Here is a 21,759-nt window from a genome sequence, read left to right on the forward strand (position 1 = left end):
AATGATATCAAGTATAACTCCTTCCTCCACCTCCTTGCGAAATGCTCTGGGTTTGTATTTGCCATTATGCACAGCCTCACAACAAATGCTAAGTTTATCTTTTTATATAAATGATCCTCTGTTCAGTTTGCTTTGTCTTGGAAGGATAATACAAAAGCTTATGATAGCATTTTTTTCCCTCTGAATCCTTACAGACACCAAGGACTTACTGTGCAGCTAACACAGAGGATTTAGAGGCTGTTATTTATCATGTACACAGCTTGTACCCCTCAGCTCCGTTCATGGCAGCCGGTGTTTCTATGGGAGGGTAAGGTATTGTGTAACACAAGTCTCAGCTTAACTATGAGTGTAAAATAAGACTGTTATAGCCTGATTGTAAATTATTACTCTGCAATTCTTGCATTACTTACTGAACTACAGCTGACTTGGGTCTGTCTCCAACAGTCAATATTCAGAAGACTTTTAGAAACTTTGTATCTTTAAGGCTTTTAGCTCTGTGTCATGGAAGGTCAAAAGTGGCCAACATTCAAAAGTTGAGGAGGGTGGAGAAAGACTGAAAACACCAACAGACTGATTGACAGCCAGACAAGTAGGCAATACAATCGTTGGAACCTATGGAGGCTGTCTTTGGAACAGAGGAATAAAAAATAGGAACTGGAGCTAACATACCACGTTTCTTAGCAACCTCTGGAAATGACAAGGTTTATCTTCACTGTGTTTGGGTTCTGCAGTGTGTGGGTAGGTTAAGCTGGAAGAGATGTGGGTATCTGTCTGGCTCGGAAGCAAGAAGTAGTATTGTTGTTGAAACCAGTATGGGCTGATACAGCATGTGTTGTTAAGACTCGCTGAATCCTGGCTTCTCTCCAGAAAGCACAGCTAGAACAGACAATGATAGCACAGTTTCTTAGAAAAATCACTGCTAGAAGCTAGAAGAAATGTTCAGACAGCCTCTTTAATTAAAGTCATAGGAGAGAAGAACTTCCATTAGAAATACTGCAGACACAGTGGTAATTTCCTGAGACTTCCCTTCTTTCTGATAAGTTTTATGGAGGGTGGGCAGATATAGCTTTGTATATTGACATTAATCTACTATCACCTTGTAGGAGCTTTGAGGTAAATACAAGTTTGGTCAAGCAATGTAGTTATTGATAATCAAATAAGTGACTTGGAAACCTTTTAAATCAGGCCAATCTTTTTCCATTTGTGTTGCTGGGATTTTGCCATTGTCTTCAGTATGAAGACATATGAGTCTCTCCAGTATGTCAGTGTCTGTCTTTCATGGAAGCTCAAATGGGGCACAGTACTCCAGATGCAATCTCATAAGTGCCAAATACAGGGACATAATCTTTTCTCTAGACTTGCTTGTTTTGCTCTTACTGACAAAGCACAGTATGTTGTTAGTCATCTTCATCGCATCAAGAGTGCATTGCTGAGTCATATTCTGTTTGCCCAGCTTGTTTTCAGCTGCTCTCTATCCAGTCATTAATCTGTCCTTGGTGCAGGACTTTGCTTTTGCCTTTGTTGAACTTCATAAGGTATCTGCCAGCCCATTTCTCCGGCCCGTTGAGGTCCCTCAAGAATGGCAGACATGCCTTCCAGTTCACCAACCACTCCCCACAATCTGACCTGCAAGCTTACTAAGGGTGTGTTCCATTTCATCATCCAGTTAATGAAGACATTACACAGTATTGGCCCCTGAGGAACACTACTAATATCTCATCCAGCCACTCCAGTTGGACTTCAAATTCCTGATCACAGCTCTCTGAGCCTAGTGGTTTAGTCAGTTTTCTTTGCACATTGCAGGTCACCTATTCAAACCATGTCCCTCCAGTTTGGCTACATGGAGACCAAGAAAGACCATCAAAAGCCTTGCTGGAGTCAAAATAAGCAACATCCACTCCTTTCCTCTAATCAGCGAAGGCAGTCAGCTCATCATAGAAGACAATCAGGTTGCTCAGGCATGCTTTGTCCTCGGCAAATCCATGCTGGCTGTTATCGGTCACTTTCTTTAACTTTACATGCTTGGAAATGGTTTCCAGAGGATATTTCCAAAGTGCTGAGGTTAGGCTGACTGGCCTGTATTTCTTCCTCCTTGCCATTCCTGTAGATGGGTGCCTTTTTTTGCAGGCATCAGGAATATTCCACAGCTGCTGCAACCTTTCAAAAGTAATAGAGAGCAGTCTCATAATGACATCGGCTGCCTCCCTTTGGAGCTTTGGTGCACCTCACCTGGTCCCATTGACGTGTCTATGCCCAGTTTCCATAACTGGGCCCTAATTTGATCTTCCTCTGCCATGAGTAATACTTCATTCTCCCACACTCTGCCACTAGGCAAAGGGACCTAGTAGGCCTGAGGGCAGGCATCAACAGTAAAGACAGGGAAGAGAGGTAGCCTCTGCTTTTTACAAATCTTTTTTTCACTGGGTTCCCTGCTCTGTTGAGTAGTGGTCCCAGGAGGGATTAAAGACTGGTCAGCCTAACTTCAGTTCTTTGAGAAGATCCTCTGGAAGTCATTCCAAGCGTATGAAGGATAAGAAGGTGACTGGATTCATCAAGGACAAAGCATGCCCAAGTGATCTGATGATGACTATCTTCACTGATGAGGGGAAGGGAGTGGATGTTTTTTCTGAGCCTTTTTTTTGTACCAATGCACTGAGAGAAGCCTTTCTTGTTGTAGAAGCCTTTTTCCTGTTGTCCTGCATAGTTCTGTCCCTTGCTAGTTCTAGCTCCAGCTGAACTGCAGTATTCCTAACTGTATCCCTGCATGCTTGGACAATGACTATTTCTCCCAGGCAGCCCACCCCTCTTCCACCTTCAGGATACTTCCTTCTTGAACTCAAGTTAGGATTTTTTTTGTTCCTCCATGTGGTCTTCTGCCACTGTTGCTCAGCTTCTTTCCTATCACAATGTACCACACTTGTGCTTTATGTTCAGTTATCCTTAAGGTCAAACAGTTTCCCAGACCCCTTTGCCCATCAGGACCATCTTATCATGGGATCCTGCCAACCAGATCCCTGACTAAATTAAAGGCAGCTCTCTCCAGTACTGTAATTTTGCTGCTTACCTTCCCCACTCACTTTTGATCTTAAAAATCCATCATCAAATAATCTCAGCAGCCAAGACTGTTCTGCACCTTCCCATACCTGATGGGTTCTTCCTTACATGTGTGTAGCAGATCCACAGAATATTTTCCCTATTTGGGTCATTGATTGCATATCAAAAGATTGTCCTCAGTACTCCCTAGAAATCTGGTCTGCTTGTGCCTTGCTGTGGCAGGTGGTGTTGGGATAGTTACAGTTCCCTGTGCTCAGTGATTATGAAGCTTCTTTTAGCTGTCCAAAGACTTGGATTCTCTATTTCCTCCTCTTGATCAGGATGTTTATAGCAGACACCTAGTATGATACCCCCTTTGTCAGCCTCCTATCTGATTTCGATGTATTAGCTCTGAATTGGCTTACAACCTGTCCCAGGGAAAAGTTCTGTGCATGTAAATGGATTCTTTGTCTGAAGTGCAAACCCTCCTCCTTGCCTTCAAGGCCTTCATGAAGAGTCTGTTTGCATCCATCATACATAGTCTTGTCTGCCTGCGAGTCCTCCATGTCTCTGTGATAAAATAAACTTGTTCTGTGGCTATGCACAGATTTCTATTCCTATTTTTCCTATGCTGTGTGTTCATGCATGTGCTGGTATGTGAGATGGTCTGCAGTCATGCTGCTTTCTCAGGGAAGTGCGAGACCCTCCCTGATACAGGCTGCCTGGGGAAGTGTTTGAGTCACCATCCCTGGAGGTATTTAACGACTTGTAGATGCGGCATTAGGGAGATGGTTTAGGGGTGGACTTGGTAGTGTTAGATTTACAGTTGGACTCAATGATCTTAAAGGTCTTTCTCAACCTAAATGATTCTATGATTATGCTTCATCAGGGCATGCCAGGCCTTTTCTTCTCTTCAGGCTTTGTTGTCCATCTCTTGACAAACCTCGTTTAAAACTCTTCTTCACAAGGTTAGCAAGTCTGTTGGTTCTTATCTCATTTGGCACACTATCTCTCTGTAGCTCAGACTTGAATGCGAAACGTGAAATAACATGCTCTATTGCAAAAACAGGTTTAATTGGAAATGGTGAAAGCCGAAGAAGCGACTGCAGTAGAGGCTTGTTTCAATGATGAGATGCAGATTTAAAGAACAGTAGTTCTTCATGGGTAGGGTCATGTGTGGTGCACAATTACACTAGAACTAAGAGGGCCAGGGTGTGGTAGATGAAGAACCAGCTTTTCAGGGCTGAAGGTGCAGTGGAAGCTAGCTGCTCTGTGGCTGGTACAAAAGACCAGCTCAATTCTTGGTGTCATTTCTGTCCTTGGCTTAAACTAGTTATGGTATACTAAATAGTGGTGAAGTCTGTTGGTGTGGGACATGGGATCTGTGTTGTGTCCTGGCTATCTTGCCACCACCACTGGGCGATTTTAGGCAAGATGTTCCACCATCCTCCTCCAATGTTTTTGAAGTCCTGAATCACAAAGAGAAAGCATATGTTTACTTGTACAGATAACTGGAAGAATCTCTCATCATCCACATGGGACTGTTTCCATGCTTCAGAATTGATTGGAGCACTTGCATGTTTAAAATTAAGCAGGAGCAGAGATCTCACCAGGGGTGTATTGTGAAAATCATCCACTTGTCTTGATCTTAGAATAGTTTCTATTATCTATCCCTTTTCAAAAATTTCTGAATAGCCAGTTAATCTATATAGGACATATTTGCCTAATTAAGAAATATAAACATTCACTTCACAAAGATGTAAATGTAAATGAAAGCCTACTTGTTCTACTGATCTTCAGTATGTATTATTTCGGAAGGGACTTTGTTTTTCAGCATAAAGATTCCTGAACCTTCTCTCTATCACATATGTTCTGTGAATTCCCTTAGAATTGGCTTCTACTACTACCGCAACTTTGTTTTTATTGGTTAATGGTTCAGTGTTTTCACTGTATAGACTGGCAACTCACAGGTTCCTCCTCTTCTGTGGGTGAGAGGGAACACATGCTGCCTAACTCCTACATGTGCCACAGGTGACTCCTCACTGGGTTCAACAGTGTAAGCTGATGGCAGGAGCCCATTCCCAAGTGCTGTTAGCTGTTCTTTTCTTGCTGGTTCCCACCAACTGGCAAGTCTTCGGTAATACCAAAGACTAGTTTCCCTTTTGTACTCTATGATCTGGTAGGTAATGCACAGGGATAGAGTCTCTGTGATGGCAGGCTGGTTCGTGATGTTTTTGCTAAAGGTTGGTGTCTCCTGAAGTATGGTAGATGAAGCCAAGGTGCAGAGTAGTGGTGGCCTAGGGAGCTATATTAAGTTGTAGAACCTGTAATGCTTTGAGTGAAAGGCTTGGTATTAAAGTGGTCATTGCAAATTTGGGGCCACAGGCAGTAAAGTAAAACTTAACAGCTTTTCTGTTAGTATTTTTCTTTTACTCTTTCTGCTATTTTCATTTTTCTAGATTTGAAGGGTCAGGTACTGGGGAACTCTCCCCTCTCCCCCAGGTTGCAGCTGGTCAGAAAGGCAAGAGTGAAGCTGTTTATTTGGCTCATAATTTTGTGTCACTAGTTTTATTTGTTACCCAACATTTCATTCTTTACATGGTTTGTGTTAAAGAACAGCTGTGTTCTCTCATATATGTGAGGTGGGGTAAAATGTATTACCTTCAAATCAAAAGACAGCTTCGTAGTGAGGCAGGCGTGCCAGGGGCAGCTTGTATTTGTCAGGCACACTGATAGATTTATCAGATCAGGAAGACCAAGAGCTTGTAAAATGGTAAAATTTACTAACAACTTGGGAATACCTGTTCCATGAGTAAGATACATTTATTTGACCTTTTCCTCCCTTTTAGTGATATAAATAAGACTAGTACATCTCTATTTATTTCTAAATGCACTCCTACTCACATCCTACACAGCGCACTCAGTTCCTCCCTGACAGTAGAGAGAGAAAGTACACTTCATGAGCCATATGTTGATTACATTGACTACCTTTTAGAAGTATTGGGCACAGCTGTAGGGCTGATACAAGAAACTATTGAAAAACAGTCAAAAAGGTGGCTGATTGTTATATTTGCTTTAAATTGAAGAAAACAATTTGATAGTATATATGTTTCTGTTTTTCATTTCTGTTTGTAGCATGCTTCTTTTAAATTACCTGGGCAAAACTGGCAGAGACACTCCTTTAATGGCAGCTGCAATTTTCTCTGCGGGTTGGAATGTTTTTGAATCTGTAGAATCTCTGGAGAAGCCACTAAACTGGCTTCTTTTCAACTATTACTTGACTACTTGTCTACAATCCTCTATCAGCAGGTGAGTTGCCTTCTGAACTATTTAGCAAGGTGAAAGGATGTTAGCATGAGATCTACAGCAGGTATAATATTGGCAAGATTAATGCTGTAACAACACTTTACGTAGCTGTTCTGTGTGCATTTTCTGTAAGTTTTGAAATCAAAAGAGTCTTTGCAAGAAACACTGTCATCAATGTGACTAAATTTCTCGGCTCCTCAAGGCTCTTGGCACAAGACAAACTCTTGTGTGTTTATGGATTAAGCAAATGGATTTTTAATTTTTTTAGACATGCACATATTGACTTTGAGTATATATGTGTATATACTAATTCTTCTAAGTTGGCATTGACTGCAAAAACATGGAAAGTACTAGTTCATCCTTTGCTTTATAAAATTATTTTTTGTATTCCCAAATATTTAGTTCTCTTATCTTTGGAATCTTTCTCCTGGCTTATCCAGATTTTTACTATGTTGCTGGATGTGCCTGCATATGAATGAACAAGTCTTCTGTTATTGGATTCCAGACAGATTTTTAACGTGACAGAAAATTAAAAACAAGCATGTTCTTGTTAGAGAATTATTTTTATAAATGTATCTGTAAAGCAGAGAACTTCTGCATCTGTTTATATAACAAAAAGCAAGCTCTTCCATTTTTTTCTCTTTCTTTTTAGGCATCGACAAATGTTGGAAAAATTATTTGATATGGATCTGGTGATGAAGGTATGTGGGAATGTTATTTCTGCTTTAGCTGGGTGCTGTTTTCCAAATGCTGACAGTTTCCCTATTTGAATTCTGTACTTCAGGCTAGAACTGTTAGAGAATTTGATAAGCAGTTCACTTCAGTCATGTTTGGCTACCGTACAATTGATGATTACTATGAAGATGCTAGCCCGTGTCGCAAGCTGAAGTCAGTAGGCATTCCAGTGTTATGCCTAAATTCTGTGGACGATGTTTTCTCACCAGGTCATGGTAAGTTTAGGCTTTGAAAAATATATCTATCTGTCTATGCAATCATTAAGACAAACTACATAGGTCTGAGAATGAGCTCAGACCTGTGTGTGGAGGTGTTATGTTACTTGTACATAGGTTCAAAACCTCCAGGAATGGTTCAGTCTTGCAATTTACTTACAGTGTAAAAGACACGTATAAAACAGCCGATGATGCGGAGACCTGATTAGTAGAGAATGCAGAAGCACATAGGGTGGCAATTAGCTATAGTAGAGTCTTTACAGTCAAAAGAAAGAAATATGCATATTTAGGGTGTGAATTATCTCATGGTAAGGAAGATACCAGATGTATTGCCCTCTCAGAAGCATCCATTTCTATTCACCAAGTACAAAGAGAGCCTATAATGAAGAACTTGGATTCAGATGTCTGGATTGTAGACATTCAGGGTTCAATGAAAGTGAAAACAAGTATTTTTTTATTGCCATTCTTCAGTCCCTACAAAGAATGTCTGGGAGTTGCTTGTGTTTCAGATGACCTGAAATCCTCAGCTGTTGATCTCAGTGCCACCTTCAGTGTCTGAAAATTAAGTAAGAAAAATTAAGTAAGAAAAAATGTAAGTTAGCATGTAAGCCAAAATCTAGGGTAAAGGAAGAGCGAGAGTGAAGGTGAGCTGCTGGAAGGAGGCACGTTGGAATCAGTAAGAATCTAACTAGAAGATGAAGCAGCAATGTCAGCTAGTGACAGATAAGGGAAAATGGAGTTTTCAGCCTTTCGCCCTATTTTCTGCCAAATGTGATCATTATGAACATTTTGCTTTTGCTATGAAGTTCAAAACCTGTTGCTGACTGTCTTAAAAAGATATGCTTGTTCCTGCGGTCTGTGTATTGGTTAGTGTCTGAGAAGAGAGGGAGAACAAAAGATAATGTAGAGGAAAACCACTGTGATGAACAGCTGGTTGAGGGGACAGTCTTCACAGTGAACACTTGACATCTTTAAATGTGAAGTTTATACACTCGATTTATTTCAATGAAGTTTTCTTCTGCCACAGCAAGTCAAGTGAGATTCTTGTAGAATGAGTCATGAAACCAAAGCGAGTAGGCAAACAGATTAGAACAACAAACAGAAGAATGGAGGAATTGGAAGAGACTCTGTTTGTGTAGTTTTATCAGTGTGCAGATGTACAACACATACAGAAACATGCACACACTTACATTACTGTTTATAGTTTGAAGACCTGTTAGAGACAAATGTGACATGAAGAAAAAAGGGCTGCTCCAGTCAAGTGCACTAGAGACAGTCTGATTTCTTCTCTTGAACGAAAAGTATCCATGCTATGCATGAACAATATAAAGAGGTGACAGCCACCTAATGTGAGGGGAAAAAACGGTGACTCTGGATAAGCCAAACACTGGTAAAAATTGGTTACACTGGCCAAAACAGAGGCTTAAAAAATTATAAGATCTGGGCAAGCATAGCAAGATTCTTCCAGAATACTGCATGCATCTTTAATAATTTGTGGTTCAGGGACTTTCTGAGACAGAGGTAGTCCCCCTTTGTATTTACTAGCTTCTGTGGGATTTCCCCCCGCCCCTCTCCCCCTTGAAATTGGCTAGTTGCTGGTTTTGTTATAAGCATATAATGTTCTGGAGATGAGACTGGATGGGGCTGTGATCCGAAAATCTGTGTCCAAATATAAAATTTGGCTAGTGATTCTGAAGATAAATTTTTATGGGTCTTATGACCCTGGGGATGACTTTCCCCATAGTACTGCAAGGCGAGTGATCTGTTGTGCCATGTTTCTGCCATTAAGTATCTTAGAGAGGGAACAATGGCTTCACCTCTATGTTTAGATCTAGCTCAGTTTGCGGTTTCTGTTCTAAAGTGAAGTGGTAATTGTGGCAGGAGTAAGCTAGCTAATTAGTGCAAGTAACAACAGCAGTGAAAGGGGCAGTGTCCCTCTCTCCCTGGAGGATTTGTTAACCTTTTCCAGCCTATTATCACTAGGACTGGGACCTTTGTTAGTTAGATTAAAGCTAGTGCAGATACTCCATTCCCTTGTCTCTTCATTTTAGAATATAACCTCCAGCTATCAAGAGCTAAGCATTCACCTTGACCCCATGAAATTCAATCTGAACACAAGAAGACACTTTTTTTACTGTGAGAGTGGTCCAACACTGGCATAGAGGTTGTGGGGTTTCCATCTATGGAGATACTCCAGACCTGACTGGACGCTGTCCTGCGCAACCTGCTCTAGGTAACCCTGCTTAAGCAGTGGGTTTGGACTAGATGATCTCAAAAGCTTTCTTACAGCCTCAACAGTTCTGCGATAGTGTACTTTGGCTAGCCAAAAGATTGAGTCCCCTGGAGTACAGCTGTATCAGATCTCTCCTCCCTCAAAGCTGTTCCTTTTAAAAGAGACACAACTCTTGGTGAGCAGTGGATTATAGGGATGATCTTTTGTGTAAGACTGAGTATCAAACGTGTTGTTGAATGCCTTAGAAGTCTTGCAGTCTGGAGGGAGGTGAGGCATTTCTGAAATAAGAAGTGTTAAGAGTCTGTTTTAATGACTGTCCATCCTCTCCTGAACTCTGACCTTAACCAGCCTTTCTCCATGAAAATGTTTGGGTGGTTAGGCATTCATTTCTTCCTTGTTCACAGAGTTAATGCTGTCGGCTGTAAATAGTCATCCTTGTGGTGCCAAGTTTACCTTAGAAAGGGCCACCAGGAAAGTGTTGATTACAGTTAATAGCATGACTCTGTTACGTGTGTCTACCCTTGGCTCCTTTTTCATTTGTGCTATGCACCCTCAGTGTGAAACGTGCTGGCAGGAGACACAGGGCACCCTGATTAGCAGCTTAGAAATTATGGCTGCTGCCATCAGTTACTGGAGTTCATTCATCTCGACACTTTTGCAGGCTGTTTGACGTTAGCAAACATAAAAGACTGGTGTTACTCTGGGAGGTGACTTTATTCTGGCAACTGGCTTGTTTTTTCTGACTTAAAAGTGTGCGGACACATGTAAACCTGTGGCAACCACAGGCAGTTTCCGTTTACAACTGTATAAAGGATTCAAAGCCACAAAATTTCTTCTTATTGAGACCCCAGCCTTCTATTGACTTTGGGGACTGGTTATTTCATGCCTCATTCCTCCCAGGAATGCCTACCAGCTTTTAGGCTACCTTCCACCTCTGTTGTAGATAGCTGTAGTTTCCAACAGCTGGGAAGCAGGCCTAGCAAACTCATTAGGGAGAAAGCTGTGCCAGAATTCTGTTCCATGTAAATATCCTTTATAAAGCCAGCCACATCTAACCTGCTCTAACAAAGCTTGGGGGATACAAACCCAAGTCTGCTTTGTCACTACACAATATGGACCTAAAAAGAGACTTCCCTTAAAAAGTGCAGATGGGTGCCTTTTACTCTGCTGCCTCTTACTACCTGATCATTTCTTCTCATGTAGCTTTTTAGTAAACTTTGTACTTCCCAGCAAGTATTTTTGAATATGTTGTGAAAACGTGCCCTTTGGTCTCAATTCAGTATTAGGAAGAAACAATTCATTTGCAGCCCTTCCTTAATGTTGCTGTTTAAAGTTCATGGAGCTTGGCAGCCAATGTATCTGTAGTTTAACTCAGGAATGCAGTTCTCACATTGCGTAATGCTAACAAATGCTTTCTTCATTGCATGACACTTCTCTCACCATAACTACTTTAAATAAACCATTGCTTCAGGAAAGTCAAGCCCCGTTATTTTCTGTGAAAAATAAATCAAGATGGAGTGATAGCATTCATTATCAGTGTCACGTTTAACTTTTCATCTGAAGTGGCATTTTTTTCCTTAGAGACTTTAAGCTGCGTATTAGGCATCTGACTTAAATTTCATTTTACTAATGCTTAGCTAATTGCCACTGGTGAGCGTTGTGCCCGAGCTGAAAGCCTGTACTTGATGCAAAGTACCATGCCAGCTCCCTCCTGATCCACTGTGCCAAGTAAGTGCACGTCTGAGGCTCAGTTACACTTTTTCTTGAACTCTCTGAAGCTTTTCTGTCCCTCTAAATCAAACTTGGAGTAAATGCTCTTAGGTGTTATTTTGCATTCTATTATGTAAACAGCACAGTTGAGTGAAGTTGTCTGGAGAGACCAAATGGCCAGGGAATGGCCAGACATATAACAATTAGGGAAAGAGTTTAAGGAACCAGGAGAAGTCAACCAAACAATGGAACAGCAGGTCTGGTAGTAGTGACTTATTTAAGTCAGTGCTACTTCACATGTATGTTCTTCTACTGTTCTTTTTTTAAAAATACTTTCCGCAAAGAATGTACAACAAATTGATTTTGAATGAGGTAGTTGTGCACATGTATATTTACACTGTGGTTCTGCAATCCCAAGTAACAGGTCTGTGCCTGCTGGATCAAACAGCAGAACAGATTTTGGTTAGTAGAAAGAGAAGTACAAGGACACCTGTGTACAAAAATGAACAGTAGTATCTTTTAACATGCCATCCTGTATCCTAGGGTGCATCACATCCAGTGCTGCATTTGTCTGCCCTTTACTTTGCAGAGTATGTTCTGTTGCATTGTGGTTTTATTTGTGAATGGCTAACAGTCCCTAGAAACAGCCCTGAGAGAAGTACCACACCACTCCAAGCATAATTTGCATTTTGGCTCTGGAGACCAACACAACATATTCAATTCTCTCCTGAGAAGCTGCAGAGCAAGAAACTCTGCTGGGGAGGGGTCATATGAATGGTGACCTGACTGTATCAAGACTGACTGTGCCAAGGGCAGGCTCTCCTGTTCACCACAGGGGAGGGAAGAGCAGAGAGGGAACAGCCGGTCAGGCTTGGCACCTACTAAAAATCCTCACTGCATATGGAAGCAAATGACTGCATATTCAGCAGTGCTACAGCTTGTGATAACAGTGATAATCTGTGGCAGGATTCTGCTGTAAACACATGCTAATTAGAAGAGAGAGAACTTCAGTACGGGAAGATGACATTCGTAAAGACCTGTGTGTGGCTCACACCTTGACCAGGCACAGAAGATAACCAGCATCCTAGCAGGGGTAGCCTTCTAGGAGAGAGCTGCTTTAGCTGTTTGGAGGCAGGCATAGTATTGCCAGTCAGTTTGGGAATGAATAACCACCAGCAAACTGATTTGGGAGCTATCGTTATTCTTGGCAACCTCTGAATGACAGGTATGCAGAGGTCACAGTGAGCTTTGCCTGTAAGGCCTTCCTCAGCTGGGTTGGCACAGTAGAGGAGACATTTATTGTCATCTCCCTTCCACACACCCAGCAAAGAAGTTTCTTATCAGGAAAGGCTATTTCTCTTTAAGCTTTGACACTAGTCTGACAAAGTGAATGACCTTTGGTTTTGCACAATCTTAGCTAGTGAAAAGGTGTGTTCAGGCCAGTACACAGCCGATCCTGAACCCATTAGGATGGATGGAGTTCTCATGTTCTCTCTGGTTCTTGGAGATCAACTCTGCCTCCCCTCATGCACTCCTCCCCATACCCTTGTGTATAAGCCTGTTCATTAAGTCTCCTCAGTGACCAGGAAGACAGCTGCAGAATGGCTGTGGAAAGCACGATTCATTGCCTGAAGCAGTAATGGGGGCCTTGGGCTTGAGTCAGATCCCCACTTCCCTGTCGGGATACTGTTTAACATGGCCCACATGCTACTAGAGGGAAGATGAGCAGATCGCTTGGTACAGATAAGTGGGCAAATTCCCATGCAGTTGGCAGAAGCTGACATGAATCGTAGCCACTGTGTTTATACATGGCGATGTGTTCATCCACAGAATCCAAGGGAGCCAGATCAGAGATTGCTGGGCAGATTAACTCAGGCAAAACTCCAGATGAGTGCTTGCTTAGACTGGAATCTGAAAGTTATGCATGTGTTGGATTGCAAGAAATAACACATTGTTTTCTGCATCTCTTGTTTTCAGCCTGTGCTATTCCCCAATCCAGGCTGTCAGGCTCTAGGTTTTTATTTCATTGACTTTTCTTTTTAGTCTTGCCTCAGTAATTGCTTTAAAAAGCCCAGTTGCTGTATAGTATTTTCAATTTTCAGCTGAACAAAGGAAAAGTCAATGATTTCTTGTAGAAACAGAGAGAAGCACAGTTTCTTCTACTTATTAAAGAATCAGTATCACCTACTAAATGCTGAAATCTATAAACTACTTAGATGCATGCAATTTTGAAAGGAGGGAAAGAGTGGAAGAAATTAATAGCGCTGAGTAGCAAAGAATCTCATGTACTCTGCAAGAGAATGCCCGTTGCTCTCCAGAGCTCAGTCTGTGCTTCGTTCAGGGCACAGTCAAGTACCTCATGTTATGGGCAGGAACCTCATAACACAACATTCATAAAAGCCACTAACCCCACTATGGATATGGTTGGTTTAGCATCCAGGCTGTGGCCCTGGAGTTGAACAGAGCATGTCGTTCCAGACACTGCTAGTAAGGACCTCTGAGGTGCAGATTGCTCCCCTGACTTGGCAGGTCCAGTGCTTCTGCCCTGATCTATTTTAAGTTGTGCATCTGTTCACTACAGTCGTTGTGTTCAAGATCTCTTGTGACTCGCTCTGGCTGGGTGTCTGTCTTTGGCTAAGGAATGGATGCCATGTTGTTACTCTAGCTGCTGAAAACTAAGGCAAATCGGCATCTGAAGCACACAGCAGTAAGTCCGCCAGCATCCAAATGAAAGTAAGGAACTTGCCTATAAAGAAGGTAGTGATATGCAGGGATAGTGACTCTTCAAGGAAAATGGCCTTTGAGATAGCAGATGTATAAAGGAAAGCAGATGCCTAGAAATAGGAGTGGGTGGAGGGTGTCTCTGAGGGAAGTTCTATGAGAAAAGGATGTGGACAACTGATGCCCCCCAAAAGTGAACCTGATTAAAAATCTCTGTTCAAAAATACCTTAAAATACATGAGGCAGCAATAGAAATGCTGCGAATAACTCGCTGCTTTGTGTTGTAGTGCCAAGGTACTTGTCCTTTAGTAGTGTATGACTTAAAATCAGATTTATTTTCTTGTGGAATCATAACCCTTTTTTAGACAATACAGTGAAATTCCTTCTACTCCCTTCTGTCTGGACAAAGCATGTCTTCTTTTGCTGTTGTTTTTTGTGTCAATCCTGAATAATCAAAAAATCTGTATGATCTTTATTTTTTTCCCTTACATGAAGTTTATTGTTTGGAAACTGGAACTTTGAAAGGCATTCTTTACTGAAATGTATTGAGATATCTGCTTGTTCAGGAGAATATTCATCATACTTAAAACTTCTGAGGAATTTGCTTAAATAACTTAATTTTTATATCAAGAGCATAAACACCACAGCTCTGTAAAGCTCCAGTGTTGCGTCAGCCAGTTCATAGGATCATAGGGTCACCTCATCACGCTGCAATAGCATTTGTAAAGTCATATGGTTTCTCTGTTGTCGGTCTGCACTGACTTTTATTTTCTTTCACAAAGGGAACTGCCCAGGTGATAGCATTGATTAAGCCACACATCCACGCATGTTCAAAATAAGCTGCACTGAAGTCTCCCCTCCTGCACGTGTCAAGATCAGCACATAGCTCAGGTGGAGTTCACCGATGACTTTAAGCTAACTGTAGGCTGTCACTGAAAGGGCCACCTCACTGCAGTCCTTATCTGACTGTGCCTGCCACCGTCCCCTTATTGGCATTAACGGGGTGAACCAGATCAGGGAGCTGATCCAGCTGAAAGAAAAATCCTTGTAGTAGCTAGTCTAATAATCTAAATTCTAAATTAAATCATTTGCTAGCAGTCACTACTCAGTAGAGAACCACTAACCTACCGGGTGACATGGAGCAGCTTTCTGTGTCCGTGTGCAGTTGCGTGCTCTTTCTCTGTTTACCTTGGGTATTTAGGTTATGAGTTCCTCAGGGCAAGAACTGTTTCCCAGTGTGTTTGCATGGTGGGGTCTAAACATGCACCTGTAAATGTAAAAACCTGGCAAATCAGATATACTAATGATAAGTCAGGATAATCTTTAATATTAGCTGATGGGGTATCTTACAGACAAAATCTTACCATGACATTAAGGGGTTTGTGTTTGGAGTCTCCTACAAAGCGAATGGGATTCACAGTTAAGGTCCTAGTTCCTGAGCTTTTCCAAAGTTGAGCATTGCAACACAGGTTAAAAACTATAGGCTTGATTGTCCTTTCACTTACACTGTTTATACCAAATCATAAGTATGTGTTAATATGGGTGCTGTTCCATCAGTGGGACTGAAAGAAATATGAAGTTGAAACTTGTACAGCAGCCAGAAAAAAACCCCCATACAGATAAGGTGAGTTAATAATGAAGAGAGAAATGGCTTTTAACACAGCTATGGCTCTACATCTTGCGGTACATTTAAGCTTGTGTTAATGTTGTGCATATTTATTCATATATAATACGAAAAACATTTAAGAGAAGGTATTCAGTGGCTGGCATTTCATGGAAGGATAAGGACTTAAAACTTTTTTCCCCTCCCCTTTTAGCTATACCAGTAGAAACTGCCAAACAAAATGCAAACGTTGCTTTGGTTCTGACTTCGTGTGGAGGCCATATTGGTTTTCTGGAAGGAATATGGCCAAGGAAGTGCACTTACATGGACAGAGTCTTCAAGCAGTTTGTGCAAGCTATGTTTGAGCATGGAAATAAAATCTATAGCATGTAGCTTTGGACCACTGTTATAGGACAGTGGCACATTCTGACAAGGGCAGTTAAGCTTCATGCACAAATTTTAACTCCTATAAGCCAGCAAATGGATGAAGTCCATTACTACATGCAAAAATATTTTTGCCTAAGATTTTGTAGCAAGACACTAAATATTATGTTGTCACTTTTATATTTATTTTTAATATGCCTTACTAAGAATGACCTTAAATGAAACAACATTCTGCATACATCAAATTGCACTTAACCAAAACCATCAAGTAGGCAGATTATAATTCCTCAGGATTTTAATTTAAACCAGTACACATTTAAGAAACTTAATCTAGATGGCTTTTAATATTAGAATGGCAACACTCAAAATAGCATATATTATGCTGTCACACACAATACAAGTTGGCCCATTCCTTAGGGCACTGATGGTGAAAAAGAAAACAAAAGGAGGAGGGAACACAAACACTGTTTCTTCAAGTAAGTCCAAATTTCAGCATGTTATTCTATAGCATTAGATTGATACCTGCTTTTGCTGTTCTACCCTGAGAGTATTCAGATTTAGGGCTAGTTATTGTTTTTTAAACTATGTCAATGCCATAATTGTCTTACATTATTATTTTTTAAAGAGCTAATTTATAGTGTTTACATGTAACCAAAATATTCCTTTAAAACAGTACTGTAATAATTTATGTAATTAAAAGACATCTTGCATTTCAAAGTTCATGTAAAGCTGAGTGTTGTCACGTATGTAATACATATTTCATATAACTGGTAAATTCCATGATTTTGTCTGTTATGTTTATACTACCCTGCAAGACCATTTCAGTTCTAAAGAATAAATATTAGAACATCAGCAATTATGATATAATCTGCTTTAAATTAAAAAAAAATCCAAACCCTTTGTCTCTGCTATTGTTTCAGATAATTTCTAAAAAGAATATAACAAACTGTTTAAAGAAAGCTGGGATCTGGGATGGGGGTCAAAGTCCCATCCCTCTGATTTATTTGATCATTTGTCAGCACTTCAGTAATAAGTGGTCAAATCATTAAAGCCTTTGCAAAGTGATTTCTGCCGTAGTGGCTTAGAGTTTGTGAGGCTGACTGAGGCGTCACTGTTCTCCTCAGCCCTGAAACAGAGCGAGAGCCAATGTAGACCTTTGAGGAAAAAAAGGCAGTTGGACAGAATGTATTCTGAAACTGCTGGGAAGTCCTAATTTAGGGCATAGTGAAATTAAAAAAAGAAGGCTTTTAAGCAGCTTCTGGGGAGCTCCCACCTCGTGCTGATCACAGATTTGAGCCCAGCCACACAAGATAAGCCAGTAAAGATGCCTTTGTATTTTTATTTTTATCTTTATCTTTTGAGTGGGGTCAGTACAAGAAGAAAACACGGATAAAAAAGCAAGTCAGGTCTTTTGTCTCAAGCAGTACGTGAACAGTCCTCTTGCAAGGCATGTTTCCTAGTAACAGCAAAGGAAGAACAAAAATACTTTCTGTCTTTAGAAAAAGAAATTGGGACATGCTATACGAAAGCTAGTTTTGAAAGGTGGAAGGTTAAATTAGAAAATTAAAAAGTGCTTTCAAGTTCTGACTTTTCAGACAAGGATTGGCCTGTGCCCAAATAACAAAGTCCAACTTATTTTTTTCTCTAGTAAGGAATATGAGAGAAGTGTCTTGTAAAAGCAAAATGACATTTTGTGCATGTTACTACAATACATGAAATCAGTGTATTAGTAGGGTGCCTTATTTATTCTTACATTCATTTTCAGGTTTTATGTTTATATAAAAACAATGAGCAATAAGCAGTGTTATATTTGTAAAATTGTTTGGGTACAGTACTGTTCAAAACTCAGCATCAAGTATTAATAAAAATAAAACCACTTACATTAAAAGCACACCTTACTATTTCAATAAAAGTAACATGATTAATGGCAGAGTTTCTGTCTCTTTGCACTGTCTTATTTCATTTAGGTCCAATCCCATATACAAATCTCCACAAGACATTTCTCTTTAAAGCTACATCTAGCAAATCTGTAAAGTTTTCCTTTTTTCCCAAATGTAGAATGTTTTTCCTTACACCTCATTAGGGAGAATGCATCGTACAAAGCACAGCATGCAAAGTGGCAACAATCAAATTTTACTGTGGATATCTTCAAGTTTTGCCAGTCAGATTTTCTGAAACATAGAATACAGACACTCACCTCAGTTCTTGCAGGGGACACAAGCTAGCAACAAGTGCCGTAAACATTTTTGCTATGTCTTAATTGTACACAGAATTTCACCAGTGAGCTGAAATCCAGAATGTGCCATCTAGTCAAAACAGCATGAACTCATAGGGTCTTTATTTGGTTTTTCATGCGATCTGAGTATCCAGACAGCAACAGGGATATGAAATGTTGGAGGTGGGAGAAAATTGTTAGTTATCAATGTACCCATTACTGGAAAGATGGAGTATAATGAAAGTGAAACTCCAAGTCACAAAGGTTGCAGACACCTCTTAAAGAAAACTTTCTTCCTAGTTCAGAATCATTTAGTAGTTAAAGCTGGAAGGGACCTCTAGAGATTGTTTAGTCCAGTCCCCTTGCGCAAAACAGTCCATGTTACATACATGCTTCAGAACATCCGTCTCTTCTCAATTTGCTCTTGGAAGTCGATGCAAAGTATTGTTCTTTTTATCTGTGATCAGTCACATTTTTATCCATTTTTATCAGTCGCCCAAGAGCCATCCATGACCTTAACTGTATTAGTACCAGATCATAAAGACCAAGATTTTAAAGTGTAATTTATTATGTCCACTCTTGGAAAATAGACTTAGAAAACCTGAAAAATTCAAATAGAAAAACATGGCTCTATGAATGCAGAGAAACTAACCCATGGTCTATATCTCATACTGCGTAGAAGAAGGATTAATGCTGTTTTTAGAAACCAAGACATATAACAGCACAGTTTACAAAACAGCAGAATGGGTTAGGGGGAACAGTCTACAACTCTAGAGGAGCTGGTGTCAAGAAAATGTCAATTAAGCGATGGCGACTCCAGGCAGGTCAAAGTGGTAGGTCCTGTCAATGCGGCACTGAGTATCGTGCTTCAGACATCAACATGCTGACTGTTACAGAGTGCAATCGCTCCGAGGCCTAGAGTGACCATTACACAGATTGGAAAATGACTTGATTTTCAAGAATTACTCCCTAGATGTGGTTTAGGAAGCTGCTCCTTACCTCCTCCCTGCTGCAAGTTGCCATTTCTAACTGAGATCTAGTAGTCAACTGTTTCAGCCTTTCAGGTCAACAGAATGGAGCAGCTTGCTTATCTCAGCCATTCCCACATGCTTTTTGGGAACATTTCAGACAATGACCACCTTCCCTTTTTCTGTAATTGTCTGGACCCCTATGCATCACTCACATACATATGTCCGCTGTCTGGCCTGGTCCCAAGTCTCTGCAAACCAACTGCCAGCCTTCCCTCCAGATGTAGCTATCTACAGTCTTTTCTATCCCTGCTCCCCGCCCCCCCCCAAAAAAAAGTATCTCACGTTCAGCACATACACAAAATGGACAAGTCCCAGCCCAGTTTTTTTCCTGCCTCCCTGCAAAAAGAAAAAGACAAAAACAAAGCAAGAAAACTGACTCCAATCCCCCTCCACACACCCATTTTCAACACAGGCCCTCTGCTTTCTTAGCTAGACCCCTGTAAAGCTCTTCAGCTCTGGGCAGTCAGGGCACCCTCCAGTCCCCACTGTCCCACGTGCCACCTACACAGGAATTTCATAGGGGAACTGTCTCTTTCACCTACAACTCCTATAGCAACCTGGCTTGTGCCAATGACTCAGACTTGCCAGGAAGAGGACTTCTAGCTCTGCACATTGTACTCATGAGCAAGCACACTGTGCTCTTCCCAGGTTGCTTCAGCTCTATTGTGCCATCGCCCTGAAAAACAAACAAACAAACAACCCACAAACCAGAAACGTTAATTCCTGGAGTCACTGAGTGGCCATCTCGCACAGGCACCCTTCAGCCTGAGTCATGTACTGTGGTTCTTGTCCCAGGATGCTAGCTGGTCAAAAAGAGCCTTAGAATGCTCCAAGCAATGAAGAAGAAAGAGGATGGTATCAAAAAGCCCAAGAGAATCTCCCTGGGGGCTTGCCACACACCACCAGCATACATGCCGGATCCTACTATAGGCTAGTGGTGCTTTTTACCAGCCAACAAAATAACTCCTGCAAGCAGATCGGCTGTAGAATACCCCAGCCATGGGGTTTTTCTTAATTTTCATTCCAACATCAGAAAATGAAAAATCTGGCAACTGCACCAGCTGCCGTAGCAGCCAGGAGTTCTTCATTGGCAAACATCTCTTCCTCTAAGGGATCCAATTTTCCTGTCTCTTTCTTTCTACTAAACACAAAAATCAGCCTCTCCCTTCCTCCTGAATGAGGGTAGAGGGGCTTTTTGAATTTGCTGAATGGATGAAAATAAGGGCCCTATGCTGCTGCTTAGCTGCTCCTCCAGTTCCTTAAGGGATCTACATATGTAGTGATCAGAAAAAAAAACCATTAGATTAAATCATCTTCACACGTGGCCTTTGCTAACCTGTCTGAGGCATTCTTCTGCTGCACCAGGAGCGCTTATGGGGTTAATTACAGCTGAGAAGTTTAAGCAGCTGCTGCCCCTCGGTTGGCTGTCTCTGGGGCCTTGCTCAGATGGGAAGTCTGATAAGCAGCAGGGCAGGTTGGGAGCGTGTTAGCAAGTCAAATGGGGCTGCTAGAGCTCTGCGCTAGGGCTGCTGCGACTGAGCCTGGGATTAAGGGCTCAGTCCTCTAACTGTGTAGCCCTGCCCTAAGGCTGCAGTTTCGCAAGCCGCTATCAGCTTTAACGGCTCCCTCGTGCCCCAAGGGGAAGGCTTCTCTTCCTCCTTCCCTACCTTTCTTACCCTCCCTGATTCCAGTCAGATGGTCCTCACCCTTTCTTGCCCTAACAAAATATGATCCGGTTTTGCCAGTGGGTTAATGTTTTGCTATCTCAGGAAGTTATATTTTCTTGTGTACGGGGGGGCTCTCAGGTGCTAGATGGAGGGTGGCATGAGGTAAGGAGTTGGAGCATGCTGCTGAGAGTGAGGAAAGAAAGTGGAGAGAACAGTGGGAGAGGCTTCCCCTTTTTGGTGACAGTCAGCTGTTCCACAGGACGGTTGCATCTCCCGAAGCTGTAGCCCGACAGGGCACTCTCCGCAATTAGTGGGATAATCCATGTATCAGCTGAATTATTACTCCTGTGAAAACAAGGCCTACCTAGAAGCAAGTCATTTTTCACTTAGCTGCAGATGAGGCACTCCAGCAGTATTACAGCAGTGGTAAACAAGGCTAAATAAACATCAAATCTTTTGAGGGTTAAATCTGTCCTATCCACTTACTCCACCTATGTGAAAGCAGTTCCTCCTCCCTCCTCAGGTCCTCTAGTTCTAGGTCCACCAAAGCTGTGCCTGAGCACTCCTGTTCATACCACAGCTTCTGAGGAGAGTAAATTCCTGTAGTTTGTGTCTGTTCTTTCAGCATTGACATTTGCTAGGAAGTTCAAATTGGCATCAGTGCTTCAAAATGCTGCCACCTTCTGTGGAAAACTAGAAATTTACCCATATTCTTCTATTGTATGAATTGAGTTTTTTCTAACTTTTGGAATTTAATGATTTTTAAGAATGTCTGCTTCTTTACTACTCCCCTACTGTACAGCAAATTACTATTCCACGGAAGGATGTGAGAAAATCTAGCTCTTCTTGCTTCGTGCTACTAAGAGGGATGGGAAAACATCATGTTAAATATACAAAGTTAGTGAT

The 21,759-nt window shown here is 41.4% G+C and overlaps 1 protein-coding gene across 1 annotated transcript in view; it reads left to right on the top strand.

Moving 5' to 3' along the window:
* ABHD3 (abhydrolase domain containing 3, phospholipase) overlaps positions 1-16,842 on the top strand; it is a 28,957-nt gene extending 12,115 nt beyond the window's left edge. Inside the window, exons 5-9 of the mRNA XM_055704290.1 lie at positions 195-307; positions 6,169-6,342; positions 6,992-7,040; positions 7,124-7,289; positions 15,771-16,842. Coding sequence (XP_055560265.1) covers positions 195-307; positions 6,169-6,342; positions 6,992-7,040; positions 7,124-7,289; positions 15,771-15,949 — 681 coding nt within the window. The 3' untranslated portion in view covers positions 15,950-16,842. The remainder of the gene's footprint in view (positions 1-194; positions 308-6,168; positions 6,343-6,991; positions 7,041-7,123; positions 7,290-15,770) is intronic.
* Positions 16,843-21,759: the final 4,917 nt, after the last annotated feature.

Source organism: Falco cherrug, chromosome 3 (genome assembly GCF_023634085.1).
Source record: "Falco cherrug isolate bFalChe1 chromosome 3, bFalChe1.pri, whole genome shotgun sequence".
Lineage (NCBI taxonomy): Eukaryota > Metazoa > Chordata > Aves > Falconiformes > Falconidae > Falco > Falco cherrug.